Source organism: Symphodus melops (genome assembly GCF_947650265.1).
Source record: "Symphodus melops genome assembly, chromosome: 15".
Classification (NCBI taxonomy): Eukaryota; Metazoa; Chordata; class Actinopteri; order Labriformes; family Labridae; genus Symphodus; species Symphodus melops.
In genome coordinates this window covers 17,404,981-17,431,791 of record NC_136705.1, presented here as the reverse complement: position 1 = coordinate 17,431,791, position 26,811 = coordinate 17,404,981, and the positions used below count along the sequence as shown (strand labels likewise).

The window sequence follows — 26,811 nt, the reverse complement described above, 5'->3', positions numbered from 1 at the left end:
TAAGCTCTCTCACACTTAATCACCATTACAGAGCCTAAACTGTGATATAATTGGCCACCATATGGGCAGATGGTCCCTTAACTGCATGTTTATCATGTCACACTGCACACTCAGCGATCTTTTAATTTGTGGAACCTCTGCCAGTGTGACCTACATCATCACACTGACTGGGTTTAAGCAATCGTGATTAGCAGATTTCAATCATAGCTATAATGTGGGAGAGCAAATTGCAGTGGTGCTATTCTGACTGGCATGATTTCATCTTATCCTCAAATCCAAGCCCAACATTTCACCTTCATTTCATGCAGGTCAGGTTCAACGTATTCCATGAATAAAGATGATATCAAATCACCAGGGAAAAACTCATTTTGACATTAAATATGGAAGAAGAATATTTAAAAATTGTTGCTTTTGAATGACCTTTCCAACATGGATTTTATAATGCCCGATAGTAGTTCATTAATATATTTAAAATAAAAACAACTTCGAGTGAAATTGTGCCTCAAAATTGCAGCTTTTGAATCAAATATTTTAAGGTCAACATTTAGGTCTATAATGGAGTCAGTCTAACAAAGCTTATTGTAACCTCCACAATTCCCTCCCTCCCAGGTGATCATAAATAATCTTAAAGTGTAATAACATGACAGACTAACTGCCAGAATTATGACAGACACATTCTGTACTCTAACCTCTGTGATCACCATAATAACACTGCAGTGATGTACTGTATAATGTGATGGAGTCACTGGCTTGGTACCTTATTTGGAGGCTCATCAGTCAAATCAGTTTCCAGTAGATTACTTCTTCTCAGCAGGCACAAGGTCTTATTAATGCTGACAAACTGATTAGGAACCCTCCTGTCTCCCTCGTACCTTCAGAGTAATTACTTCCGCCACTGAGGTTATGTTTGCGCTCCCTTTAATGTTTGTCATTGTACTCCTAAGAAGGGTATTTCAAAAATAAAGATAAGGCAGTTTTAAGTTAAATCTGAAAAAAGCTCAGCCATGTGTATTGGGGATACAGAATTTATTTGTATTTGGCTGTTTCTGCTTTTTGTTCTTCATTGATTTTATTCTTTACATTCTCTTACATAACAACAACAAATGCTATGCAGCTTCGGCAGTAGAATGAATTCTCTGTTTTCTAGTGTTCAGATGGTTTTAGAGAATCTGCAGGCCTGGCACTGACAGCAGAACATCATAAAGGAATATTAACAATGGGAGGGAGAATTACAGAGTAACCCACACAAAGCTACACTCATTATGGATGTGAACAAGTAGCTGACTAAACGGTTATGTCTTTACTCTCAGTCGTCGACACCAAAAATTACTGATCGGTTCAAGAAATTATTTAAATACGTTGGGCTTCAAAGCAAGTCAAATGTTGTGGTTTAACTGGAATGCAGCACCCCCGCCAAAAGCAGGGATTGTAGCCATAGAATGCCTGTAGCCCTTGCTCTACTGCCTGGATGTAAACAAGCACATTGAAATGATAGCATCTCATAGGAGCAGCGCTTTTTGGTAGTATATTGATTTAATTTGTTTGTTCTTTATTTTGGCTTTTCTGCCTTTATTTTTGAGAGAGACAGGGCCGCCGGCGTGAGGACTATAGCCTCCATAAATGATGACACGAGTGCTGCCACTGCGCTACAGGCGCCCTATATTGATCTAATATGAAGATAAAGATGTATGCAGGTTGTGTCAGGTTATACTAGCACATTAACCGCATCGATGCATGACCACATTTAGCACTGCAAAAGGGACTGCAGGTTTGCATTGCTAGGAGTGTTAAAGTTAGCCACACTCAGCAAACCAAACTGACTTTGTTAACCCGCAGCCACTGTGATCCCCTTGAGTTTTTGAATTTCCCTTTAACTGACGAAAAAGAGGAGTCGCTAAGAACATCGCTTCACTCTATGTGGCCAAAGATGATAACAATACAATGTATCAGTGATTGATATATCGCTTTGCAATCATATGAAAATATAGCACAATATCTGATGAACGATACAAAATGCCTCTAAAGAGCAGGATTAAATATCTATTCGCTGCAAGTTTCACTTCTTATCAAGCTTCATCTGTTATCTTCTTTGTCCAACTTTACCCTGTTATCTTCTTTGGCCAATTTATTTCCCTTGACGTTATCCTCATTCATATCATACAGTAAGTGCCACTGTGGAGAGCATCATTGTACACAATGTTCTCAACCTTAGTACAACTGAACACTGGAAACTACTGTAATACATCACTGTAGTAGACAATATCAATCCACCAATCTTGACCATCAATTACTTGGCAGGCAAAGTGCACCATGTTAAATAGAACTCCACCTGACCTAAAGAACAAAGAACACCATGGTGTTTAGAAAAATCACCTTAAATACAAGAGCAACATGAGCAACTGAAAAACACTTTTCCCAAACATCAATTTAATTGAAAACAATATTGCATGTCCAACTATGTCACTAGATTTCACTAGTGTTGCCAATTGGTTTCTAGTTAATTCTCTTAGGCTGAAGTTTACAATGCAGTCTGCATAATACAGGAAAATAACACCAGGCAAATGAGATGAATAGATCGGACAGCTCTAGGTTTTTTTTCTCATGAAAGATACATTTCAGTGCAAGTCATCTCTTTACAAAATACAAAAACTTACAGAACTGGGGCATCGCTGTACAAGACCGTGGAAATTGAAGTGTTGTTTAAGTGTATGTAGAGAGAGAGAGAGGAAGCATCCCTTCAATAGGCTGTAGGCATGACTGTCACAGGTGAGGAGTGTAACAAACAGCCTCCATCCATCCAATGGAAACACATGTGTCCTGTGATTTCAGCAAATCCTGTCAGCCGCTCACAGTGTCACGCTTCTTATCTGTGTTAACAACAGTCACTCGCCCTCACTGCAAAGATGAGGAGGTGTAGCGTGTCTAATCTGCTGAGTTAAAGCAATTACTGCAGCACGAACTAATGATGATGAAAAAAATGAAATGAAAAAAGAATAGAATAGAAATACGGTATTCAATTCTGTAGGTTGAATGTAAGGCATTGGCAACATTTCGGAATCTTCCAATACAAATCACAATACCACCATAAAATGTGTCGGCAAACGAGTACGAACAATGTAATATCAGTTATAAATGACAAAGACTGTATATATTCTAAATGAATGTGACCATAATAAGTGACAAATAATCAATAACTTTGACGAAACAGTATTTTCTACAAATGCGTGTAGTATGTAATGAGCTAATGATTTCAATCTGTCAAAAATACAGAGTGGTACAGATTTTTTTGCTGGGCTTTAAATTGTAGAGATTTTTACATGAAAGCTAGCTTTCACTGAAGTAAACTCAGAGTACATTTGGGTTTGTTTTTTTTAATCGAGCCAAAGTGTGTTTTCCTACATGTGTTTTCCCCCTCCAGGAAACCTCATAAACCTGTCTCTGCATGTGTTGTCAGGCCAGTGAAGCCTCATGCCAAAACTCCAACCTGCTTGTCAGTCAACAAATCAAGCTTCCTGGTGCTCTGCTTTCCAGCCTGTGAATATTGTTTTGTCAAAAGTGCCATTTGATGGACAGCAAATGATTGACATTCACTGCAATACCACCCAAAAGTTTGGAACTAGAGTGTAGAGTTTGTATCTAATCTTCTCTGAATGTCTTGTTAATAACGTTTGCCCAATTATCTTGCAAACCATTAGAAGATGCATGAGACTTGCAGCAGGGATTATGTATTTTCTGGTTTGGTTTCTGGTGCTACAAGCTTTTCTAAGAAGTTCTTCTTTGCTTAACATTGTTAAACCCCTTTCTCATCAGACAGCAAACTCATCCCTAACATGTACTGAATGAAAATGTCTGCATATCCATTTGCCACACACCAGCACAACATAAGCGGCTATCACATGTTGTCGTTGTTTAACTGAGCTACAGTAATGCTGCCTTGTCCAAACACAACTATCTTTAACTTGTCTGGTTCAGTGACAGCAGACAAACACTGTAGCTATTCCTTGTGGCTTATCATCAATTTTTTTATTTTATTGTTATGTTATTTAGTTCATACTGGTGTGCTTTAATCTCTGAATCATTTTAACAAACTGACTGTTGTCATTCGACCCTGAGTGAATTTGTCGTGGAGGTGCTATATGAATGAAGTTTGATTGATGTACTGATTTAAGAATAGATTGTTGGATTCTTTAGCACAAGATAGGGCTGGGTCTTGACACACTGCCATACAATATCAAGGGGTTAGAAGGGTTTTACCTCCAGGTGTCAAAAGGTTAGCAGCAATTGTTCCTTTATAAGTTCTCTTCGAAACTTCAGCAAGTGTAGCAGAGAGGAGGAAAATGAGTCAAGGAAAAAAGATATCAAGAAAGACGCATGTACATTATGAAATGTAACTACATAAAAACCTCATAGGGATCAACTTTAAAGATATTCTTTCTCAATCAATTAATTTACCTAAATCTGATTAATGTGTCCGTATTATGACAGTGCAGGGAGACTCTGTTTCCCAAATACGTGTACGAACAACAAACGCACACTTGGTCTAGTAAGCTGAGGAACACTCAGGAAAGAAAAAACTATTTGTTTTGTTAAGGATTGTCGACCACCTTCTTTCTCTGTGCTTATTCAGAAATCCAGAGGGAATCGTGAAAAATAAAAGCGAGGGGGTTGGCGGATACAAAAGTGTGTGTGTGGGTGTGGGAGGGAAGGGGGGGAGGGGGGGACACACAGTGCTAATCAATATTTTGCTAGAGGGAGACAGAGCGCCTAACAAAATGTTGATTTGGTAAAGCAACTGTTTCTCCAAAGTGCTCCCGGTTGACACTCATTATCTGTTGGGCTAAGATAATCAATCCATACGCAGATGGCTTCTCAAGTGTTACAGGATTCCTGCAGTATGTCATGCAGAAAGACCACTCTAGGCATGAGCTGTTCCTCGTTATTGGTAGGCTCGAAGGAAAAATCAGTTTGTTTTTACACTCAGACCCTACAGGCCATAACCATTGACCACAGAGATCTCTTTCAATTATAGAAAATGATGTATGAAACTTTTTACAGCTGATCACTCCTTTTCTCACTTTTCACTTGAAATTGCTTCAATGCCAATCCTTCCAATCTGTCCTGTTTTACATGGTCCAGTAGATTATAGAATGCTGTTTTTGAGTAACTTATCTATTACAAACAATTGTCAGCAGTGTAATGAAGCTGTATACAGCTGCCATAGAGTCATTGCTTGTTTTGTCCACCCGTTTGGTCAGAAAAAAGTGTTATTTTATTCTACATTTAAACAGTCCTTTTTAAACAATAACCAAGGTTGGAACTTGCCTCAAACTAATTTAAACTGAGACTCAACATGAACCGGTGCCACTCAAGAGTGTTATGGACCAAGAAATGGAAAAGGAAGTGTGCTTTAGTGGGGGGGTTTATTGACATCCAGTATTTTGTCAGTTCACAGACTCAAATATGAAGTACGAAGATAACAAAAAAAACCTCATTCTCATGTATGAGCGTACTCAAACTCCAATACAAACACTAAGTTATGTCCACTGATAAGTGCCGTTAGGGAAATGTTTGTACTTCTTGTCTACACTGTCAAACATCAGCGAGAGTTGTCTGAGGGGATTCTCGTTCAGAGATGACAGCATAATTACCAAGCTCCCAGGATACCGCAGGTTTCATTGCCCTGTTTTGACAGCCACGCATTAAAGACCATTCAAATTCACTTGTTTCACAGCAACTTGTCAAAAACAGTCGTCTTACTGTTATATTATGCAAGAACAATCAAATGATGACAGCCCCCTGGTGGAGCGCTAACATTTTACAAAGAAATTAAAGTGAAGGTGCTAAGAACTTAATGGCTCAGAACACTTTATTTCAAATCCCAGGTCTTGAAGCAGCGTTATCCAAGAAAAACATTATGCTCAAGTGGCGTTTGATTAACAGTAGCCTATATATGTTTAAACATTAAGCAAACAGACCATAAGCAAACTTGTATCGGATCAAAAGTCAGTGCCGTGAAAGCTTTCATTCCACATTTTCATTCCACATTTTTTGGCAGCTATAGTATACCCGCGAGCAACTGTTCCCAATCCAATGCCTCCACATCATGCCACTCTATGCCAATCTACTGTCTCCATATTTACTCCAACGTAATCGCAAAATCGGGAAAACAATTTTGAAATCAAATGAACAATCAACCGCCTCTCCTTCATATTTTTCAGGAAATCAACACAAATGATTTGATAGAGACGGTTTACTTCTTCCTCTCTTCTGATTTTTTGATTATCATCAGCTGAAGGCAGAATTTTGCCACAGTTTTGTTGGAAGGACTGTAAACTCTCACGTTGTAAAATCCACCATATCTCTTTGGGTATATTAAGTCAGAATATTGACCTTCAGAATAAACTGGAAAAAGACTGAGACCTTTTGTCAGTCTGAGTCACATGCTTTTGCTTGTGTTTTGAATTAATTAACCAACTTGTGTCGGTTTGTTTATATCAAAATGATTACAACAAAGCCTATCAAAATAGAGGCATGATTAATTGATTAATCCATCAAATTATTATTGAAATTGTACAAAACAAATGCATCTAGCAGGAAAATACAAGTAGCCTACAACTACCGGTACTTTCCTCCAAATCAAATTCATCACAGTGAGCATTTGCTCTGTAGATTGTCACAGTCCTTCAACAAAGAGCAAAAACCACTGTAGCACTGAACACTATAATCGTAAATGAGATTCAGGAAAGGTTTTCATGTAAACAATAGGGCATAACTCCAGCTAGAAAGCAGCATCTGGTTCAAATCAGCATTTCACAAACAGGAAGATAAATCTTTAATATTATTCTGATGTTTACAATCACAGACTCACTGTGAAGTGTATTACACATCTTGGCAAACAAGACTTGAAATTCAGAATTATAAACTCTGCGGACAGTTTATTATTGTCTAAATTAAAAGAGGATGTCAAAACAGTCTGCCAACTGTAGAGCTATAGCCAAGTTAGCCAACAGCACATAATAGCATTAGGTTACTCACCGATGGTAAAAAATTATTTCCATCAAGTTAAGAAGGAGCATCATCATCGAAAACAGAACACGATCCATTATCAAAAGCTCTTTATAATTAACTGAAAGTATTTCATTGGACAGTGTCAAACTACATTTCTCAATTTTCTTCTTTGATATTTATTGATGCCTGGCAAACTTGATAAGAATTGCAATTAGAGATTAAAGCCTTGACTAAACTAATGTGAGTTTAAATTTTCCTAGACATTCAAACTGAACAAAATGCTACAACAAAAAGGAACGATTATCACTGGTGTCTCTGGAAAGTCATTGCCTGAATGAAAAAAAAACCCAATCAATTATTTTTAATTTATTATAAATAGTCTTTATGTCTGTCCCCATACCATAGATTGTTATTCCATAAATTGTTTTTATGACAGAAAAACTATTTTAAAAATACATTTCTTGAGATGTACTCTATTTTATATTTCATCCATCAAATATGAGAAATCCTTGAAGCAAGAAAAAAAAAATTCAGTTTCAGTGATTACAAGTAGACCTTATTTTTTAAGATGAAGCTGTAGTTTCTTTTTCACTGGGCCTTAGTACAAGATGTATTATTTTGATTCTGCAAAGAAGTGCCTTAACCATGAATGATAAATCCTACATATTCATAAATGGTTTGCCCTTTCACTTAGACTTGTTACACATAACAGGACAGATTAAAGATTTAGTACAGTCACAGTAATTGAGAGCAGTATCTGTGTTTTTTTTTCATAAAGGTAAAAGGATCCTTAGAAGTAAGAAGGAAAAGAAATTGCTTAGACTTTGTGTAATGAACATACTTTGCTACAGAGCACCCTATTGATTGAACAAATCCCCTATGAAACTTGAAACAGTGGCAGTCAAATGGAAAGGGACATTGCTGAAAGACTTAGGGGAGACGTACCGCACAACATGAGAATTGTAATAGGATTAGCTCAGGCTAGACTTTCCATACTTATCTCTAGGCATGGTGAAAAAACTCTCTTTCACAGAGTTTTTTAATGTATTTTCTCAAAGTCCTCCAACTAAAATAGTGAAGAAGCAATGAAGCTGTAAATCTTTTTTATTTTATTTTGTAAGATCTTGTACATGGATGGTGAATATGATATCCGCAGTGGTATGCACAGGAGGAATCCTTTCTGAAATGCCCAAATTATTGTGTAAGTTAATTTGAACTGTTGAAATACATGTCCACCAGAACAATGGGTCAAAATAAACAATCGTGCAACATTTTAGGCCTAAAAACCTTATAGACTTACTGATAAATCAATGATTGACAGCTAATAAACACTGGAATTTTATGGCAAATTGATTAACAAAACTAAATAATTAAAAAAAAGCACCTTCAAAAATCTGATACATGCATGTACTCTGCATCTACAACCATTTCTTCTTCAACTATTTAGAAAACAAGTGCTTTGGATTATTAGCTGGAGATATTAGTCGCCATGCTTCACCTTGCTGCATACAGAATAAGCATAACCACTGGGTCATAAGTTACAACCACAGTGAAAAATACCTCAATGTTTTTCCTGTTAAAGTTGTGGAACCGGGTAATTCATCATCCAGAAAGTGTAAACTTACTGTGCCATGGTGTGAATTTTAATGCTGCTCTTCCTGAGCTGGATTTAAGAATCAGTAGGTTGAATACTCAGCATAAAAATGTATTTATATTTTTGCAGTTACATTCTCTTTTCTTTCTTCCACATCCAGGCTGGCCTATTCCAAGAAGATGTACAGTGTGTATTTTAAAGAAGCTTTGGGGCAAATCTCTGGATTGAGTAAGCACTAGAAAGCATGAAAGTAGCAACAAAGTGCCTCATTGTTATTTTATCTATCTATACATATTTTTTGTCTCTGCTGCTTCAGTATAAGGAAACAGCAGGAGCTATCGAGAGCTGCCGAATTCATTAATAACTTGTGCGGTGCGGGACCTATTATGCAAGTCATGGAACCTGAGAGCCAGTCACCTGTTCTGCTACCTGAGCCCAGGCTCTGGGGATGAAGGAGGACGAGAGAAGGGAGGTAGACAGGTTCCCTGTGCTGCCTACCTGGAGGACTACTCAAATGGAGAAGGCCTTAGGTGCTGCTGGAAGCTCTGGAGTTCCCTGTCGGGTGTTTTTTTTAACCAGCATAGCTGAATCAGTCCAGAGGCGTGTGTGAAGGAATGACTTAACTAAGAAATTTCAGACCTGAAGTGTTTCCACCGAGGCAATCACTGTTAAAATTCTACCAAGGACATAGTCATGCCTTCTCTTTCATTAACAGAGCATTTTCAGCTCTCAGCCTTCAGGCGGCTAACTTACACTCGCAGGGTCATTTGTATCAACAGTTTGTCTCGGTTGATGAGTTGTGCTTTGCTTCTTGATCCCCCTTCAGCTGAGAGGAGTATCCACAGGGGCTTGAGGAAATACCACTGAGCATTCTTAGTTAGTCTGGGACTGCACAGATCTATAATACTTCCACTCCGTGCAGGAGAGTCTGGACTGTGGCCTGTGTTAAAAGGAGTGAATTAGGAGAGGAGCAACAGTGGATGTAAGGCTTTGACACTGCTTAATCAGGTAAGAAAGCCCCACAATGGTTACATTAAGGGCATACTAGGCAGAAATACTGTAAAGCTTTTTTTCTTCAGTATGTAGAAACACTAAACTTGCATTACTCTTAGTAAATCATATATATTTTAATTCATTCCTCAAAGAGATCTCAGAGAATGCCTGCCTCCTGTGAGGCTATTAGATTAGTAGTCGTGTGCTCTTTGATGTGGAAATCTGCAAGCACGACAATGTCCGCACCTATTTCCAAAACGGTTACATTATTTGAAAATGTGATTGTGTGTAGCAGAAAAAGCCTCAACATCCCAAAGTGCCATATATATATACTAAACTGGTAATCAATCTCTAAACTATCTTCTATTTGCAAAAAAATGAATGCTTTCACTGACTAACATTTGATCATGGCAACTGGTTATCAAAAATAAGTTGTTACAAAGACCTAATCGTCACAAGCAAGAAATGTTCAGATTTTAAATGGATATAGCCCAACTACATTTCCTCCATTGCCTATGGAGGCTCATCAAACACTGCTGATAAAAAGACAAAAAAATAGCATACACATATAGTATATGTTAAAGGGAAAAAAACCACTGCATTTATGGCTTATATCAAAGAAAAAACGACTGCTTTAGATTAATGCAGAACCAAAATAGTCTAACAAAGCCAGACAGACAGACATTATCAGATATTTATCAATCACAATGCCCCTTATCTGTATAATATTCAGTGTTTGTTTCCGTCGTCTCAGGTGAGAACAAATGTTGAATCTGAACAAATAATTCTCCAGAGACTACTGGTATGTTTTCCTCCTGTGAACTCAAACAGATTTAGTCACATGTGACCACATTCCAGTGACCCACAGTTAGGACTATTAAGGCACGCTTGACTTATTTGGACAACATTGCTTTAATACAGAAATCAAAATGTAACAGTTTACAAACAGCATAACAAAGAGAATGAATTCTATGCAAGTGATCATTATATTAGTAATCCAAGATATAATGCTCAATAATGAGTGTTTTAGAAGAAAATTAACGAGGCATCACATGTTAAATTACAAAGATTAGATACATTTCTTTCCTATTAAAAACATTTCATTAGGTGGTATACAGCAGATACATTTAGAAAAAAAACTCTGCGCCCTGCTGGATAATAAGGCCGATGCATGAAAAAATATCCAGAGCTATCATGACATATCTGAATATGAGCATTTTGTCCAGAGTTTCCACAGTGAGCCTCATTTCAACATTGGCTGTTCTGATGGGTTTATCTCTCATACACCCACAGCTCTGCACAGCCTGTCTGCTTCCTAACCAGCTGTAGGTCCCATGGCCCCCCTCTCTGTTCCTGGCACTGTCACGAGCACAAAGGTTTACTCAATCACTGGTTTCCATGCATGCGACAATCGGCATATGGTCACATCAGCCAAGAACAAACCCTGTTCGCTCTCTCTGTACTGTCACTCTATCTGTCTCCCTCTGAAACGCTGTGTTACTATTTTTTCTCTCATGCACCCCTTGCATGTTTTCCTATGTCTCTCACAGAGGCATATGTTAGCGCATAAGGTTTAGTTTTAAAATGTAAGGCTGGGTATTTTCTACATTTTATGAGGACAAATCTTGTGTCAAGTCAAAGGCAAAGATGTGCTTGACTGTGTTTGGATTTTTCCAGCCCTTCATAGGCTACAATGACATAAATCTTAAATGTCAATCACAAATATACACCTAAATGTTTTTTTAACAGATGTGTAATTTTCTTAATACCCCGCTCTGTAGATTTTAACATCAACAATTCACAAAAGAATATTTGTGTGGTCTTATCCCAGCCTGTTTGTGCATGCATGTGAGGATAGACTAGGATGTCTTTCTTGTGTTTTAACAGCTTTTGGACGGGGCCATAAGCCTTAACAGGTGGCAGTAGCTCATATTGAGACTTGGCTCAGGAACCCAAGGGTGGTCAGCAACAAAATGCCAGTTCAACACCTCCTGGACCAAAGCATTGAACTCTGTAACTGCTCTTGGCACCTGACTGTGTGAAAACTCTCCTTGTACTGATATTAGGCTTTTCCTGAGCTATATAAATGGAATATCTGATTCTCAGAATTGAAAAGGAGCTATTTGGTCGAAACAATGGTCACTTCCTGTGTGACAGTGGCAAACACAATCCCACCGTCTTTAAATACCCAGTTGGTTGTTTTTTCGACTATATTTCTCTTTGGCGGCTATCGGCATCCAACTCACACGCCGCCTACCAAATAGGAAACGCAAACAAGATCAGGCTTTACTGAACCAAACCGTACCAAACTGTACTGATCCATACTGGACCGCTGTGTGGAAACAGGGCTTTAAACTGTAGGAAAAAGGGCTGATTTATAAATATAATATATGTGTACACACAATCTGGGGCGTTTCTGGCATCTGTTGGGGCTCTAGGCAAACATTCATTGGGGGTCCCTCCAACCTGCGTCCATCATTGTAATAATGCACGTGACACTTAACAGGGCATTGAGAGTGAGTATTAGGGAATTTTCCTACTGTCATTGAACAATTTGTACATTTTGACGCATTGCTGTGGTTTAAATTTTGTCAGCCATTGTGGCGCCACCTACTGGCCTGGGGCCCTAACCAGTTGCCTGCCTTGCCTGTTGACCAGCAACTCATTCTCCAGAACTGCTTCAATAATATCTCCTGTTGTAGATTCTGCAAGTCTCCGAAGGCGCATCCTTCTCCCTAAAGATATTCCAAACAGGGGCGTAAAGAGCTGCCTAGCATGTTCTCACAAATGTCAGTTGAGTTCTGATGACTTTGAAGGCCACACAGTTGCATATGATTTGCATCACTTCCATACTTAAACAAGTCAGTGAGTCCTTGTTCTCTTTGAAAGCATCTGCATTTCTTGTGTTTTCAAACTCATTTACTCTGGTTTGTCCTTGAAATATTCTCCTGTCTTTAGCAATATAGACAAACTTATATGCAGTCATATTTGCATATTTCCTTCCTAAGAAGGAAAAACAACTATCCTTCTTAAGTGCTCAGACTCATGCCACCCTTTTGCTCCATTGTTTGGGGTTTTGTTCTGGATACATGATGGCTAAATTTCCCCTCAGGGTCCCTGCTCACAGTCCCTTTCTCTCTCACAAACAAACTCATATTCACCTCTCTTTTATGGAGTGCAACATTATAGGAATGCAGCTGTTTCTCCAATTACACATTCTGGCTGGGTAAAAAAATCAAATCAAATGAAAATTAAGGTGAAACTGCAAGTGTATACATTTCTAGCTTTGTATGGCTGTTTGGACTTGCATTCCCATCCCATGTGAATCACCTCAAAGAAGAGCACACAGGGAAAACAATTACTTTTCTTTTATTAAACCCACTGCCCCATTCATGTAAACATCTTAACAGGCCAAAGACATGAATGCAATTTGCAAGGTCTCATTGTGACATTGTGTAGCACAGAATGAATGCTCTGTGCTCCTGACAAGTTTATTAGAGCGGCTTGTGCCTCCATCTGTTTTAATCTTGGTTATATTGACTGTGGTTGGGTTTGCAGCAGTGCACTTGGGGTATCATGATTGAATATGTGAATTATACTGAAAGGGGAATAAAACTGTTGATAAGGCCCTCTGAAACAATAGTGCTAAGCATTTAAGATAATATTTGGTTGTGATGAGTCATCCAAAAATATTCCATATAAGCAAGGCAGATGACGGTGGTGGGAGAGTCACCAGAGAGAGAGAGAGAGAGAGAGAGAGAGAGAGAGAGAGAGAGAGAGAGAGAGAGAGAGAGAGAGAGAGAGAGAGAGAGAGAGAGAGTTTTAGGTAGAAATGAAAATTGCTCTTAGCATGGAATAAATGACAAATGTGATATTGAAATATGAGCAGGAAAATATTTTGTCCATGACAGGGCACCTGTGCTTTAGTGATGAGTAGATCTAACATGTGTTTTCATTTTAAGTATTTGTAAGGTAACTTCAATTTCAAAATAGGAATGGCAGCTTAGTTAGAATCAGAAGAAAAAAACTCTCATTTACATTCTATAGTCTTTTCTGCTCTGTACCAACAGATGAAAACATAGGGGACAGTCGATGTCAGGAGATTTCTGCAATTGGACATCCCCAAGCCAATCTGCACCCAACATCAATGAGGTAAACAGCTCTGATGTACTCTACTTATGACCAGGAAAGTTGCTAAACACTGTTCCTGTTTTCAGATACACTGCTTAACTGGGTCATTAGAGGGGGACGTGTACTGTACTATTCTTATTTGAAACCTTGAGATGTTTATTGTTTGCCATGGAGTAAGATGTTTGATAGTTTGCCAGTCTTCATTTTATCTGGTTTACAATTACCTTCACTGTTTAGTTTTTTTTTGTTTTTGTCAGGAGATGCTCTTTAGTTGTTTATTTTAATAATCTGTCACTCAGTGCTGCCCATCAAATCACACATTGTGATTGTGGAAACAGAAAAAATGAAAAAGGTCACTGAGAGGACAGCAGTTAGATTTCACAGTGGCTGATATCTTTGTATTTGTAGTGTTTCTTGGTTTCATTTTGAGTTGTGAATGTTTTAGTGCACCAAGGAGTTAATTGCACACTTTAAACTCAATTCTGATATGAAGAATTCTTTTCTCTTTTCACAGGCATCAAGTAAGGATATTGCTGCTTCACTGCCCAAGAATGTGCTGTCATGGGGAGTGTGGCAGGGGCCAGAGCAGAAAGAGAGTGTGTTTCTTGGAGAAGTAACACACTCTGCCTGCTCTCAGACTGCAGATAGAGGCACTTACAGTGGAGTTTTTAGCCTGTCCAGGTCTGCAAGCGTCCCTGATGTGGTGGGAAGCAGTCCACAGACAGCTTTTTCTTCCATTACCATCGCATCCCGGAAGGTCCTGCGCTCATTCTCCACCTCTCGGGAAACTTTGTGCCCATCCTATCAAAGTCAGCCTTTGAGGGTATTCTCTGCACAGGAGGAAACATTTGGAACAGGAATCTTACTCATACCCAAGAGCAAAATGAGAGTCCCAGAATCCCAGCCGGACTTGTGCAGACAGAGCCCTACCATTGTAACCTCGAGTAATTTCAGACCAGCCTACTCACCAGCTGATAGGTTGGCAGTGAGTGATTGGGGAAAGAAGAAAGCACAACTTGTTCGACACAGAGCGAGCCAAGCAGAGAGCAGCAGAAAGCAGGATGTGATGAACGACTCTGTAGTAGATCTGTCCTCACAACCTTCCTACAGGTCTTGTGTCCATCTGGAGGTGCCTCTGAGGTCTGCTAACTCTGTTCTGTTTTTGGACAAGTCACTTTGCATTTCCCTTGTGGGACTGGAGGTAAGAAGAGCAAGTCAACCCACTTTGTTCAGGTCAACCTTTTCTATTCGCCTCTGTGGCTCATCCTGCCAAAGATATGCTACGAAAAACAAAGTAGCCAAGACAAGTTTGGGATACTTGAGACCCAGATTGGCCAAATTGGACGGCTACAAATGCAGTAACCAAGAGAGTAATTTGGGCCACTGCAGAGGCTCTCTACCAAAGCTCAGGGGTGACAAGGTTGTGAAAATAGCGCATGCTTGTGGTGTGAAGGTGGAGGTGGATGGTCCAGACACACAATGCTTGAGCGCTACTTCAGGAATATTGTCATTCAGAGGGCCAGACCACTCAAACTCAAAGACTGCAAAGCAGAAGGGGAATGCTGATGAGGCAGCTTTCCCTGTCCGGACCAATTCAAGGCACAAGAAGCATACTTTCAATACCCACTCAGGTATGAATTTTCCCAGAATCACCTTCTTTTAGTGACTTTAAAATCTAGTCTCCACACCAATTGATCTGTATACCTTTGAGTAGCTACTATATTCTAAAGTGAATGTATATAGGGCTTTAGAAGTATTACAGCAAATGGAATGAGGCACCAAGGTGGTCTCAGAGGATCTAAAGTTTGATTGTTTCACTCTGCCTCTCATGCATTGGAAATAGACCCACACCTATTCGCCACACATCTCCTACTGTACATTCACTTATTTAAAAATAAATCCCATCTGGTACACACACACAACTGCAGACTAAAATAAAGTCTTTAATCTATTCCTATCTGAACAGCCACACCTCTATAAACTCTTTAGTTAACATGCACCACTGTATATATTAACAGCGGGTTGAAAAAATTTAAAGATAGACTGAATTTGCATGTTTTTAAATAATCATTCTCCGGGTCTCCTGGTACTCAATTCAGAATAACATCAAGGTTTTATGAAAGCTTTTTTTTAAAGAAATAATTTGATGGGCCTCCTGTTTAACTGTTAATGATTGAATATCTTCATGGAGATCTGCATTACAACCAGGGGTGTGAAGAGGCCTGGATGTAGGTACTTTATACCCTCTTTGTATCCTCTAAGCATCACTCTGGATACCCATTCTCCTTTTTCCCCAGTCAAGTGGCCTACTAATAGCAACTACAATACATGAGTACTGAAGCACATTTGGTCAATTAAATTAAGTTACTTTTTCAATCGTGTCACCTAAAAGGAATACTTCCATATTTTGGGAAATATTCTCATTTGCTTTCCATCTTGACAAAAAGAGAAGATACGTACATGTGCACGCTTCAGCAGGCAGTCCTTACTTCAGCTTAGCTGTGTATCTCATTACTGTACCTTGAGATTTGCGACTGGTTATAGATGATCTACTCATCACTGGGACTCGTACACGAAATCTGATTGGACATCCTTGAAGGTAGCTTCTTAGTTATGAAAATGCCTCGAAAAAACTTTAAGCCGCGATGTCTCCCTTCCTCTGTTTTTCAACTGTATGTTCCTTGTGCCCCCTCTGCATGGAATGTTTTCTAGAATGACTTGAAACTGGCAGATCTCATTTCACTTGAAGCCATTGGCTATTTATTAAATGACAAATAAAAAAAAAAACACGAGACCATTGGACAGTGCTTATGTTATTGAATTGTTATCCCATCTTCACAAATCCTCCAAAGTTTATTTGCAAACCAATTTGTACATCTTTAAGGAGCAATACATAAATTTGACTCCCACCAGTCTCGAAGATTACTGTATAAAACTTTATAGCTTGTATTTAATCTGATCTAAGGAGAAAGGATCAAAAGTCATAACACCTGGCCAAGAAATAGTGTAGCTACTTGTTCCTCTGTTTGCATCCTTTTTGCTAAGCTAAGCTAAGCTAATGAGCCATAGCTTATTATACTGACAGACACTAGACATGAGTGCTGTTGTTTTTTGCATTAAATGGAGAGAATAATGGTACCTGCCAAAATGCAGTACCTTTTTGTTAATATAAAGTCCTATAGCAGGCTAAGAGAAGTAAATGGATTTTGATTTTTCCAAGAGCCATACGTTTTCATGCAGAGAGAAAATTACATCTACTGAACCATTGGTGCAGTAAGCAGACCCATCCGCTACTGAAAGTGGATTTGACAGGCAGTAAGACTCAAATATGTGATGTCACTGCCTGAAGCAGTTTTGGAGTCATACCTACCTGCTTTCCCTGTTACACAGGCTGTCTGAGGAAAACAACTGCAACACAACACTTTTTAATTATTAAACCACTTTCCCCTCTCATTACCACATTTATTTTCCCTCACCATCCAGCAGCTTTTTTCCCCCTGATTTCTTCTGTATACTTTTTTTTTGCTCCAACAAAAGCAATATACAGCATTTATTCCAATGAATATCGGGTACAGCATTTATTCCGATGCCAAAAGAGCGAGAAATATCCTGAGGCAATAACTTGACCAGTGACAGTACATCTTTGGTGTGCGCTTTTCAGAGCATGCTGTGATGCTTTATTGCCACACAACACGGTCATAGCAGGGTATTCAGAGGAGATATACATTCTTCAAAAGGTAGAGGAATGGGGTTACAGGGGCAGAGTGAATACAGTGTCATCTTTTACATTATTCATAGGCCAGGGTTTTTTTTCCTCTCTCTGGAAGGGTAGGGTCAGTTCGAGGTTTGTTTGTTTTTCTGCTTGTCCGGATCACAAGAAGTGAGTCTCAAGGGGGAAGCATATGACGTGTGGATTCCATCGGAGAAATATTAACAACCTGCAAAACACTGCTACTTCAAATTAGTGTTCCCTTGAAAAAACTGTCTCACTCTTTGCCTTCCAATCAGCTTTCTTTCTCATTTTAGCCAGGGGACAAGGATGTGATGTGCTAAATAAAATGCAGGGTTGGTATTTTTCAAAAATTAGCTGAATTAGATTTTTAAAGCAGCATTCCCTCAGTGCTCCATCAACACCCAGCCCTCCCCTCTTTGCTCCCTCAAAAGAAGTGGACCTCAGCTCATCGCTTGAATTGTGTAGAAATTATGTTGTTTCAGGTTTCAGGTGTAGAAAATGAGCAGGGATACAGGGAGGCCTGATTTATTCTTCAAATTGGTACCTCTTGGCAGACATTAGTTGAAGTTTTTACAGACAGAGGTATTTTTTCTGAAATTATTCACTTCTGTCAGGACCTAAAGACTCTTTCAACCAATATCTTAAAAAAGTGTATCTGGAAAAAAATAACAACCCTGCCTTTAAATTTTACAGTCATTGTACTTCTCCCTGTGTTTCTAAAGTGGACTCCAGAAACTGGAGCAAGCAAACAAGAAGTGAAGAGACAAAGGAGCGACAAGATGAAGACAGTTCCACAGCGCCTCAAAAAGTTTTCATTTCAGAGAAGACCTTTTCCAGTTCCAAGGCCGATTCTCTGGAAGAAACGCCCCAAACTCTCAGCCTCAAAGTAAGAACCACATTTATTTTACCTTTATCATCCTTATTAATAAAGAACAAAAAGAACACAAGGAGTTACTTTGACCTTTTGAATGTTTGTGTTTGTTTTGTTTTGCCAAAAACATTTGCTGCACAACATACACTTACTATAAATGCTATGCAGCTCCTGCAGCTTTGACACATATATTGTGTCCTTCATCAACAGATCCAAGTTGATCCATCTCCATGACAACTTCAATCATGTGACCTGAGTTGAGAACTTGGGTCATACCATAATCTTCCCTATATGATTGTAGATGTAGGGAAGGTCGTAACTTGCCTCTCTGTATATAGTGATGGCATCAATAACAACTGAAGCATCTCAGTGATGAAGGCCACCAGATACTCTATGGCCAAAAGCTCCATAAAATGTCCATTAGAAAAGAACTATAGACTGCAACACTGTTTGACCTGCAATAACAAAGAAAATACTTGTTTCAATTGCTGCAGCAGAACAAAACATTTCACATTTTTGCGCTGTGTTGTGCAATCCTTAGAATATTGAGGCCAGATAACCAATAGGCTTAACATGTGCCCCATGCACAGAGGCTATATTCTTACCCTGTTGCTATTGGTTTGAATCCGACTTAAGCCTTTTGCTGTATGTAATCCCCCTCAAATTATCGTCCCGTGCTGGTATGAGACCCATCACAGGCATGTACATTTCACGCTCAAGACAGGCTATGCGTGACACTCACACGCATCCTCTAGTGGACCAGCGTGTCTATTACACGCTCTGGAATGATACCGGGTTGCCCCCTCGCTCCCCTCCGAAAATCGTCTGTCTCTCTTCAGCTGCTCTATATAAGAAAAGGCAAAAAAAGCCAAATAAATAACTTATATACCAAAAAACATGTTGGCATTTACAGTATGAAAACATGTCTATGGTTTATAGTCCATATGATAAAAACAATAGAAAAAGTTCAGAAGACTGGAAGAAAATACAAAAGCAGGAGAGGGTTGTGGTAGAAACCTGTGAATGGAGTATTGGTAAAATAACCTTCCAAAGATAAGGTAAAAATACAAATACAAAAAATATCCACACAGAGGAAAAAAACTTGATAAGGCAATGAAAAGTGCAGTGTTTTAGTCAAGGTGGAAAAATGATAACAAGATTCACAAAATGTCTGCCTTGATGATTGAAGTAAAGAATTATAGAATCATAAGTAGTAATAGAAATAATAGTAATTAGTGTGGATAAGGATTTAAAAACAACAGACAATTGTCCCCTGAATTAAAGAAGCCAACCCAAAAGTCAAAGAAGAGGCCAAGAACATTTCATCAACAGCTGTACACAAAGAATGAACCAAAGGTTGATAATCTTCTGTATGAATAAGTTACAGTAAGTGTATATGTTGTGTTGCTGCTTGTTATGTCCAGGACACTCTTCAGAAGGAGATTTTTAATCTCAATGAGTTTCTCTTCCTGGTAAAAATAAAGGTTAAAAAATATGTCATATGGAACCTTTAAAAACCAAAGAAATGATGGACTATTTCAATTAACATTTCCCTTACACACAAGTGGAGAGAATCTTGATGTGTTTACTCTTGGAATAAACATCACAGCAGCAGCAGCATCTCTGGAGGGGGGATTTTTACACTTGGAGAGATTTTTTCCTTTAGTCTGTGTTTGTCACAGCCCCTGCCAAGACGAGGATAAATCTTTAATTATTACACAATTTACTTTTTCATTCCATTCGCCTTCCTCCTTTTCATTTGATCCAGTATTTCTTTCAACTGAGTTAATGTAACAAGTTTTATCTCAGCGTAGCGAGGGGCTAAAGATCCGCCGAGGTTTGTGAGGCTTTTTTAAAGGATTCCGATTCCCCCTGTGAGAAAAGCTCTCTTACCTTTATCCCCACTAAAGCAGAGCATAATATTACCATGTTGCCTGCACCTCCTAGCTATTACACGACTGTGAAGAGGATTCTCCAAGGTTAAGGAATAGATTAAGGATATTTCAGAATAGATTTCAATCCAGTGAAAAACATTTTTTTACTTTCTTTCAACAGGATTACTGTCTAAGTTGTACTGCTCTCGTCCCGCCAACAAGAAGCTTACTGTGTCCACCTTTTTCTCTCTCTCTCTCCACCCCAGGAGGCTTTGGAGCTCTTCAGGCCAGACTTCATCAGCCGATCTCAAGGTCGGGTGAGGAGGTTGGAGAAGAGGGCTATGCGGAGGAGAACGCTGCAGGATTCCAATCCAGACCTGGTGCAGGACCTGAGGGAGGAGGAATGCAGACAAAGGAGAAAGTGCACAACACCTGATCCACTTAGCGGTAAGAGCAACGGGATAACCTGGCTGAGTCGAAGTAACCCCTTTAATGAAATACAATTTAATGTCTCCTGGTCACTGGACAGCCAATCAGAAGGGTTTGTACTGTTCTCAGTCATGGAGACAGCAACACATCATCAAGTATAGGTCATGAAATTGAGGATTCTGGGACATGTGGAAGAGGAATTATAGTATTCAGCCTGGTGATGCAAGCAAAAAGTCAGTCTTGCACTTTAAGAGTGTCTCCCAGGGTAAAAAAAAAAAAAAAGCATTTCCTTGTCTTAAAAATCCATTTTTCCATCGTTAAACCACTGTGCCCTTAACTATTGGGAATAATGCTTCTCTTTATGATTTTCTGGATAGAGACCAACATTTGAGCCCCACACAAACTTTATGTTAAGAAAACAGAAAATAGGGCACTTGGGGTTCCGGTCATCTTTAATCACATTACTCTTTGAAATAAATGTGCTCTGTTTCTTAGATTATGCCTGTTAACCTCAATAACCTCAGCTGGCCTGTGGAATGAAAGGCAGGATTTTGCATATGGCAATTATCCAACTTTGCTCTCTGGTGGCCGCTATGTAGTATTGCAGATCAGTGAAAGCATTGTTCCCTGAAGCTCTGCATGCAGGGGGTACACTCAAGTTGAGACTAGAATGCAATGCGCTTCAAGATGTTTTCCATCGATTTCATTTTCATCCAGTAAAAAGCTAAGACTATGCCAAAGCCAGAAGCTAAAAAAAAAAAAAAAAGGTCAGAATAAATCAAACAAGTATTTGTCATCAAGGACAAAGAAAAGTGTTATGCTCTACACATAAACTCAGGGCAGTATACTAGTAACTGAAAATCTCATTGTGCTTTCTAAAGCCTATTTAGAACTAGCACATGTCTAAAATGGGGCTGCATGTTGGTGCAGTGATAAACGCTGTGGCTTCACAGCAAGAAGGTGTTCGACAGGTGCTTCTCTGTGTGGAGTTTCCCTGTTGGTGGGTGGGTTCTGTTTGGGAACTCAAGATTTCTCCTATAGTCTAAAATCATGTTACTTGGGGATTCTAAATCACATGTATAGAGTTGGTGGGAGCATAAATGTTTCAATATATGTAGATCAACTTTTTTTAAAGAAATTAGAGCGCAGTGGCAGCACTCGCATCACCATGAATGGAGGCTATAGTCCTCACGTGGGCGGCCCGGGTTCAACTCCAGCCTGAGGCCCCTTTCCGCATGTCATTCCCCTCTCTCTCCTGATTTCTCTATCCACTTTCTCTCTCTCTCAAATAAGCCCGAAAAAACAACAACAACAAAAAACACACAGCAGACATTGCTGCTTTATATTCAGTGTAAACACTGTCATGAGAGCGTCTTTGACTCATACTGAAGACTTAGAAACCCTGATCAGGCTTCGTGGTGTGAAGAGAAAACACACACAACATTTCCTCCTGCACTTTTAATGTAACAGTCTGACTGTCAGTCTTCATTGGGAAATGTGGGATATTAAAGAGCCAGATGGAGAACTTCATTGTTTCTCTTCAATACAGAATTTCTCTTGGGATCAATAGAGTATCTACTATCAGTATCATTATAGTTTCTTAAAAGCAATCTTGTTGTTCTTTCAGTAACACACAAGGTAGATTTGTACATGAATTTGTTTTTCCTGCAAATCCAGCAGTTTTAGCAAAACAAAAATAAAGAAGTGAGGCATGGTACTTGAAGTAGTTGAAAGGCTTAAAACTTAGTTTTGAAGGTCATGGAGGAGTCGAGGAGGGGTCATAGAATTACTGTGGGAACCTTGAACAGCTCACACTGATCCTGACTGAAGTCTGAGTCTAATTTTGAACAAAGAGTGTTGGTGCTGTTGACCTGAGCAGAAGCTCACTTCAGCTCAATCTGCGAGAGACAGAGTAGCCCGACTTAACAGGACTGGATATGGCTTTGTTGAGTATGTGTTTGTTTATTTTTGAGTGTGTGTGTGTGTGTGTGTGTGTGTGAATGCGAATGCTCAAATGTGTATCTGTCTGGAAAAGAGAGATCACACAGCCCCTCAGTGTTTATTAACATACTCAGGATTCATTTACATATTAATACTGATTTGTAATTCTGATGTTTTTGTGCGTGTTCTTCTGTGTGTGTGTGTGTGTGTGTGTGTGTGTGTGTGTGCGTGCGTGCGTTTTTATGTGTGCATGTCCTAGATAACCTTTTCAAGCCTAGAGAGAGGTCTATATCCGGCAGAGAGATGCAGCTGAGGTCCCGACGGTGAGTTCTCCAGACAAAATCTCTCCTCCCTCTTTGTTTTTTGTTTTTCCAGCTTCAGCACAATCCATCACGCTTTTTTGTCATATCTGTCATGCATGCAGGGCTATGCAAAACCCAAAAGCACATTCACACACCTACAGGCTGTACATCTACAACAGATTTTATTTGACGGCCAAATGTCTTGACAGGAGACATGAAGTAGCCTTTGTTAACGTTATCTCTTACTCTACATTTTTCCTCACCTTATCTGAAAAGGCACACCTGATCAGATTGTGACTGCCCATTGTGTTTTTCTTTTTTTTTTAAATGGGACACTATCTTTCTCAGAGGATCTCTTAACAAATTGGCTGTAGATGTGGGAGTGAAAGAGGAGTCTGGGTGCGACCTGTTTATCAGTGCATCCAGGTTTTGACGCCGGCTGTGGCCTCACCAGATAATACCTCGTCTCTCGTATGCCAACCCACTGGCACTGCTCAGCCACCCACACACTTCTGATACCAGATTCCCCTGCCCCTGTATGAATTTGCCTTTCTTGTGTCGGCAGGATTTACAACAAGCTGCCAGAGGTGACAAAGAAAAAGGAAGAGGAGAAAAAGAGGGCTATATCGCAATGCAACAGAGTACGAGCAGACGTCTTCAAAAAGGTAGATTTGGGGACTTTGATTACTTATTCTATAGGATAGGGAACACACACACACACAAATACACACTTGGAAAATATTGGAGCAAAAACTCACTAAACATAATACTCAACACAGAATTTCACTTTGATGTGCAGTGAGGGCATCACATTTTTGAACTGCAACAAGGTCCCAAGTCTTCCAATCAGAAGTGTAGATGTTAATCAGTGTGGTCAAGTCACACTTATGTCTTCTTGAGGAGGTGGGCTTTGGTTATGTATAACATACTGTTTGATTTTTAATGTCTTTTTAGAGTTTCCTGACAACAAGAATCATTGTGGGCAGGGGAAATTCAAAACATTTCTGCATGGTATACTAGGGCTTCATTCATTCCCATTGTTATCTATCCGTCTTGTTTTAATATCAATCGAGGCACAGTAAATTTGCCACCCTGATGTGTAACTGATGTGAAGTTGTTCATTTGAAGTACTGGGTTGATCTGTTTTGAAAATGATCTTTGCATTGCACATCAGCAACTTTTTAGGACATCTTGTGAGTCAAGTGTTTTTGATCATCTGTAGCTGCAGCTTTACAACATCTTGATTTTACTAATGAACCATAAAATATGACCAAAGAAAAAACATCAGCGCAAACTAAACCAAAACTCAGATATAGGACCTTAGTGTAACAAAAATAAGTCAGCAGTTTGAGGTGTTTCTGGGTTGTTTTTTTTTCTTTGTTGCTTTGAGTTATTGTATCAAATCGGTGTGTAGTATACTAAATAAAATACTGAATAAAAGCAAAGCTAAGTTTATTCAAAGGGGAAGCTCTGTGCAACAGCAGATGGGATGAAATGAAATATGCTTTAATGATCATCCAGCAGAGGTCAGTGTGCCACTGCTTAAGCAACATATTCTGCTGGACTGCTGCACAACTACAATGTGTGGTCCACTCTTTGGTCCCTTCGTTTTCCTGGTATTTCAAGTGAAATCTTTTGCTCTTCTGTGACAAGTGTGTTCTCTCAAATCAGATCAGAAAACTTTAAGGACAGCTTTATGCTTAATCTGGATTTTTATTGTATCACTAAGCCTTTTTTCTTCTTCATATCAACGTATTATTTAAGCTTTCAACACTGTAGAGACCACAACTCACAATCATACCTTAATCATCATCTATATACCCTGCTGACAGTGTGCACAGTACCTGAATTAAAAGGCAACAGTGAGGAGATTGCTGTAAGTGATATATTGTGATGACATGTTGTGTTAGACTGCAGTGACTTTGCTGCCAGTCAGTTGAGATATGAAAATAGGAAGAAATGTCTTAAATGTCTTACAGATAATAGCACAGCTATTGCAGCATCAGTTAGTGTGTGTGTGTGTGTGTGTGTGTGTGTGTGTGTGTGTACAAGCAGCTTTAGTTCCATTTATTTTTTTAAAGATGAACTCATGTAATTGGCTAGGTAATGTTTAGGTGAACCATGATTTCTCTAGTCCTTAGGCTGAGGGGGTGACTCACTATTATGGTACAAAATATGAAGTCACACCTTAGGCTGAATAAAACATGGAAGTAGTCTCAGCAACGTCACTCGTTAGTTCCTGTAGAGGTGTTGCGAACCCAGTGTTCAGCGGTCAGCTTATTGGAAATGCCATCTCCACCTAACTTTCAATCAATTGAGAAACAGGCGAAGCTGAGGCAGGACTTAAGCCTCCATGAAAACACCTACAATGTGCCAAATAGTTAATCAACTCAGCCAAGCCCTTTCTCCAATAATAATAAATTCTATAACTACTAACAGATGTTATTTTCCTATATGGGTCGTGATTAATTTAAAAAAAAAAAAATCATGATTAATTTTTATTAGTATCCCAAAAAGTCATATTATAAATGACGAATTTTTGCATTCAACGAAATTTGAATGCAAAATATCCACTGGAAGCCTCATCATGTTGTTTGAAGACAGGAAGTGCCCCGTGACCAGACAGGATAGCCAATCATATTTTAGGATTAAGGAGCAGCTTCTGGGGTGGCATGTCAGAATTGATATGGGGAGCCATGCCACCCCAGGCCACCCACTAGATGTGCTCCTGCCCAGGCCTCCAACAGATTTCCTGCTTATGGCAGCAGTGAGTCTATGGCATATCTGTGTTGTACGGTTTACACACACAGCCAGCAACTATGGAGATTAGGGTGATGTACAATTGCTTTTTAAGAGAACATTTTCTCTGCTGGAGGAAATAGAGTAGGCAGGACTGGTGACTTTAGCACCAACCACAGTCAGATTGGGGGGGGGGGAAAAGTGTGCTCCTCCATGATAAACACTGAGTCATGTGTGTGCTTTAGAGTTAGAAATTCTCACACACACAGCACAGAGAGGATGCACAGTGGGGTCTGATAGTGCAAGCAAGGTTAAGGAGATGGTTGTTGTTTTTTTTTAACACTGGCTGAAATTAGATTCCAGCTGCCGGGTGTTACTGTAAGAGGAGGGTGCTTGCATAGCAAGGTGTCTGGTTGGATAGCAAAGTCAGAATTATTCCCCCCCCCCCCACCTGGACTGGGACACCGAGGCTGATGGAAGTGGAAGCCAATTTAGCAGCAGGAGTCGCTCCTGTGTGATGCAGAGCTGCTCTTAAAAGATTGAAGAAGGGGAAACAAGAGTGCAGATGGATGTGTTTTTGATTTGTTTGCTTGGGAAGGAAGATAACGGTAGCATTATTGTTTTTCTTGTTTTGCAGAAACTTCTGGACCAGATCCTGCACAGATAAACAAGAGACACTGACCATTTTCCATTCATCTATGTAAATAATTATCATGCCTTTGCATATCCTTTTATTCAATTAAAGCTCAATTCCTATTATAATGGCCTGCTGAATCGTGTCTTGAACTGCTTCAAATGCAAAGAAATGAAACAAATAAAACAAAATGGACTTTGGTGACATTGTCAAGTATTTTTTGTTTTTAACTTAATTGTTATGTACAGACACTGAAAAAGCCAAACCTCTCCACCTATCACTGTGTCAATAATGAAAAATGATTTGGAATGGTCTGACAGCTAAAATATTGTCGCCATCAGCTTTTCATCTGTCTTCCATGCTTAAAATGTCCACCCAGTGATTTAATGCATTACACATTAATCATACCATTCTTCTCATTTCTCATCTAATGCTTTAATTCCTTATCTTCCATATCATTTTCCACTAATGTATCTCAAAATGAAATGAAAGCATTCCAAGGACATTCCTTCCTAGAAATGGTCTACAGGAAATTGAGTCGCAGTGCTCTAAGCAAAACACC

The 26,811-nt window shown here is 39.3% G+C and overlaps 1 protein-coding gene across 1 annotated transcript; it reads left to right on the top strand.

Moving 5' to 3' along the window:
• Nucleotides 1-9,173: 9,173 nt before the first annotated feature.
• Nucleotides 9,174-26,430, top strand: LOC306835916 (uncharacterized protein). The gene is made up of 8 exons (XM_079362713.1): nt 9,174-9,610; nt 13,666-13,747; nt 14,241-15,357; nt 18,182-18,345; nt 20,471-20,651; nt 22,834-22,897; nt 23,442-23,541; nt 26,253-26,430. Exons 2-8 carry the CDS (start codon nt 13,688-13,690, stop codon nt 26,280-26,282), a joined length of 1,716 nt encoding a protein of 571 aa, XP_079218839.1. The 5' UTR covers nt 9,174-9,610; nt 13,666-13,687; the 3' UTR covers nt 26,283-26,430.
• The last annotated feature ends 381 nt before the right edge of the window (nt 26,431-26,811 follow it).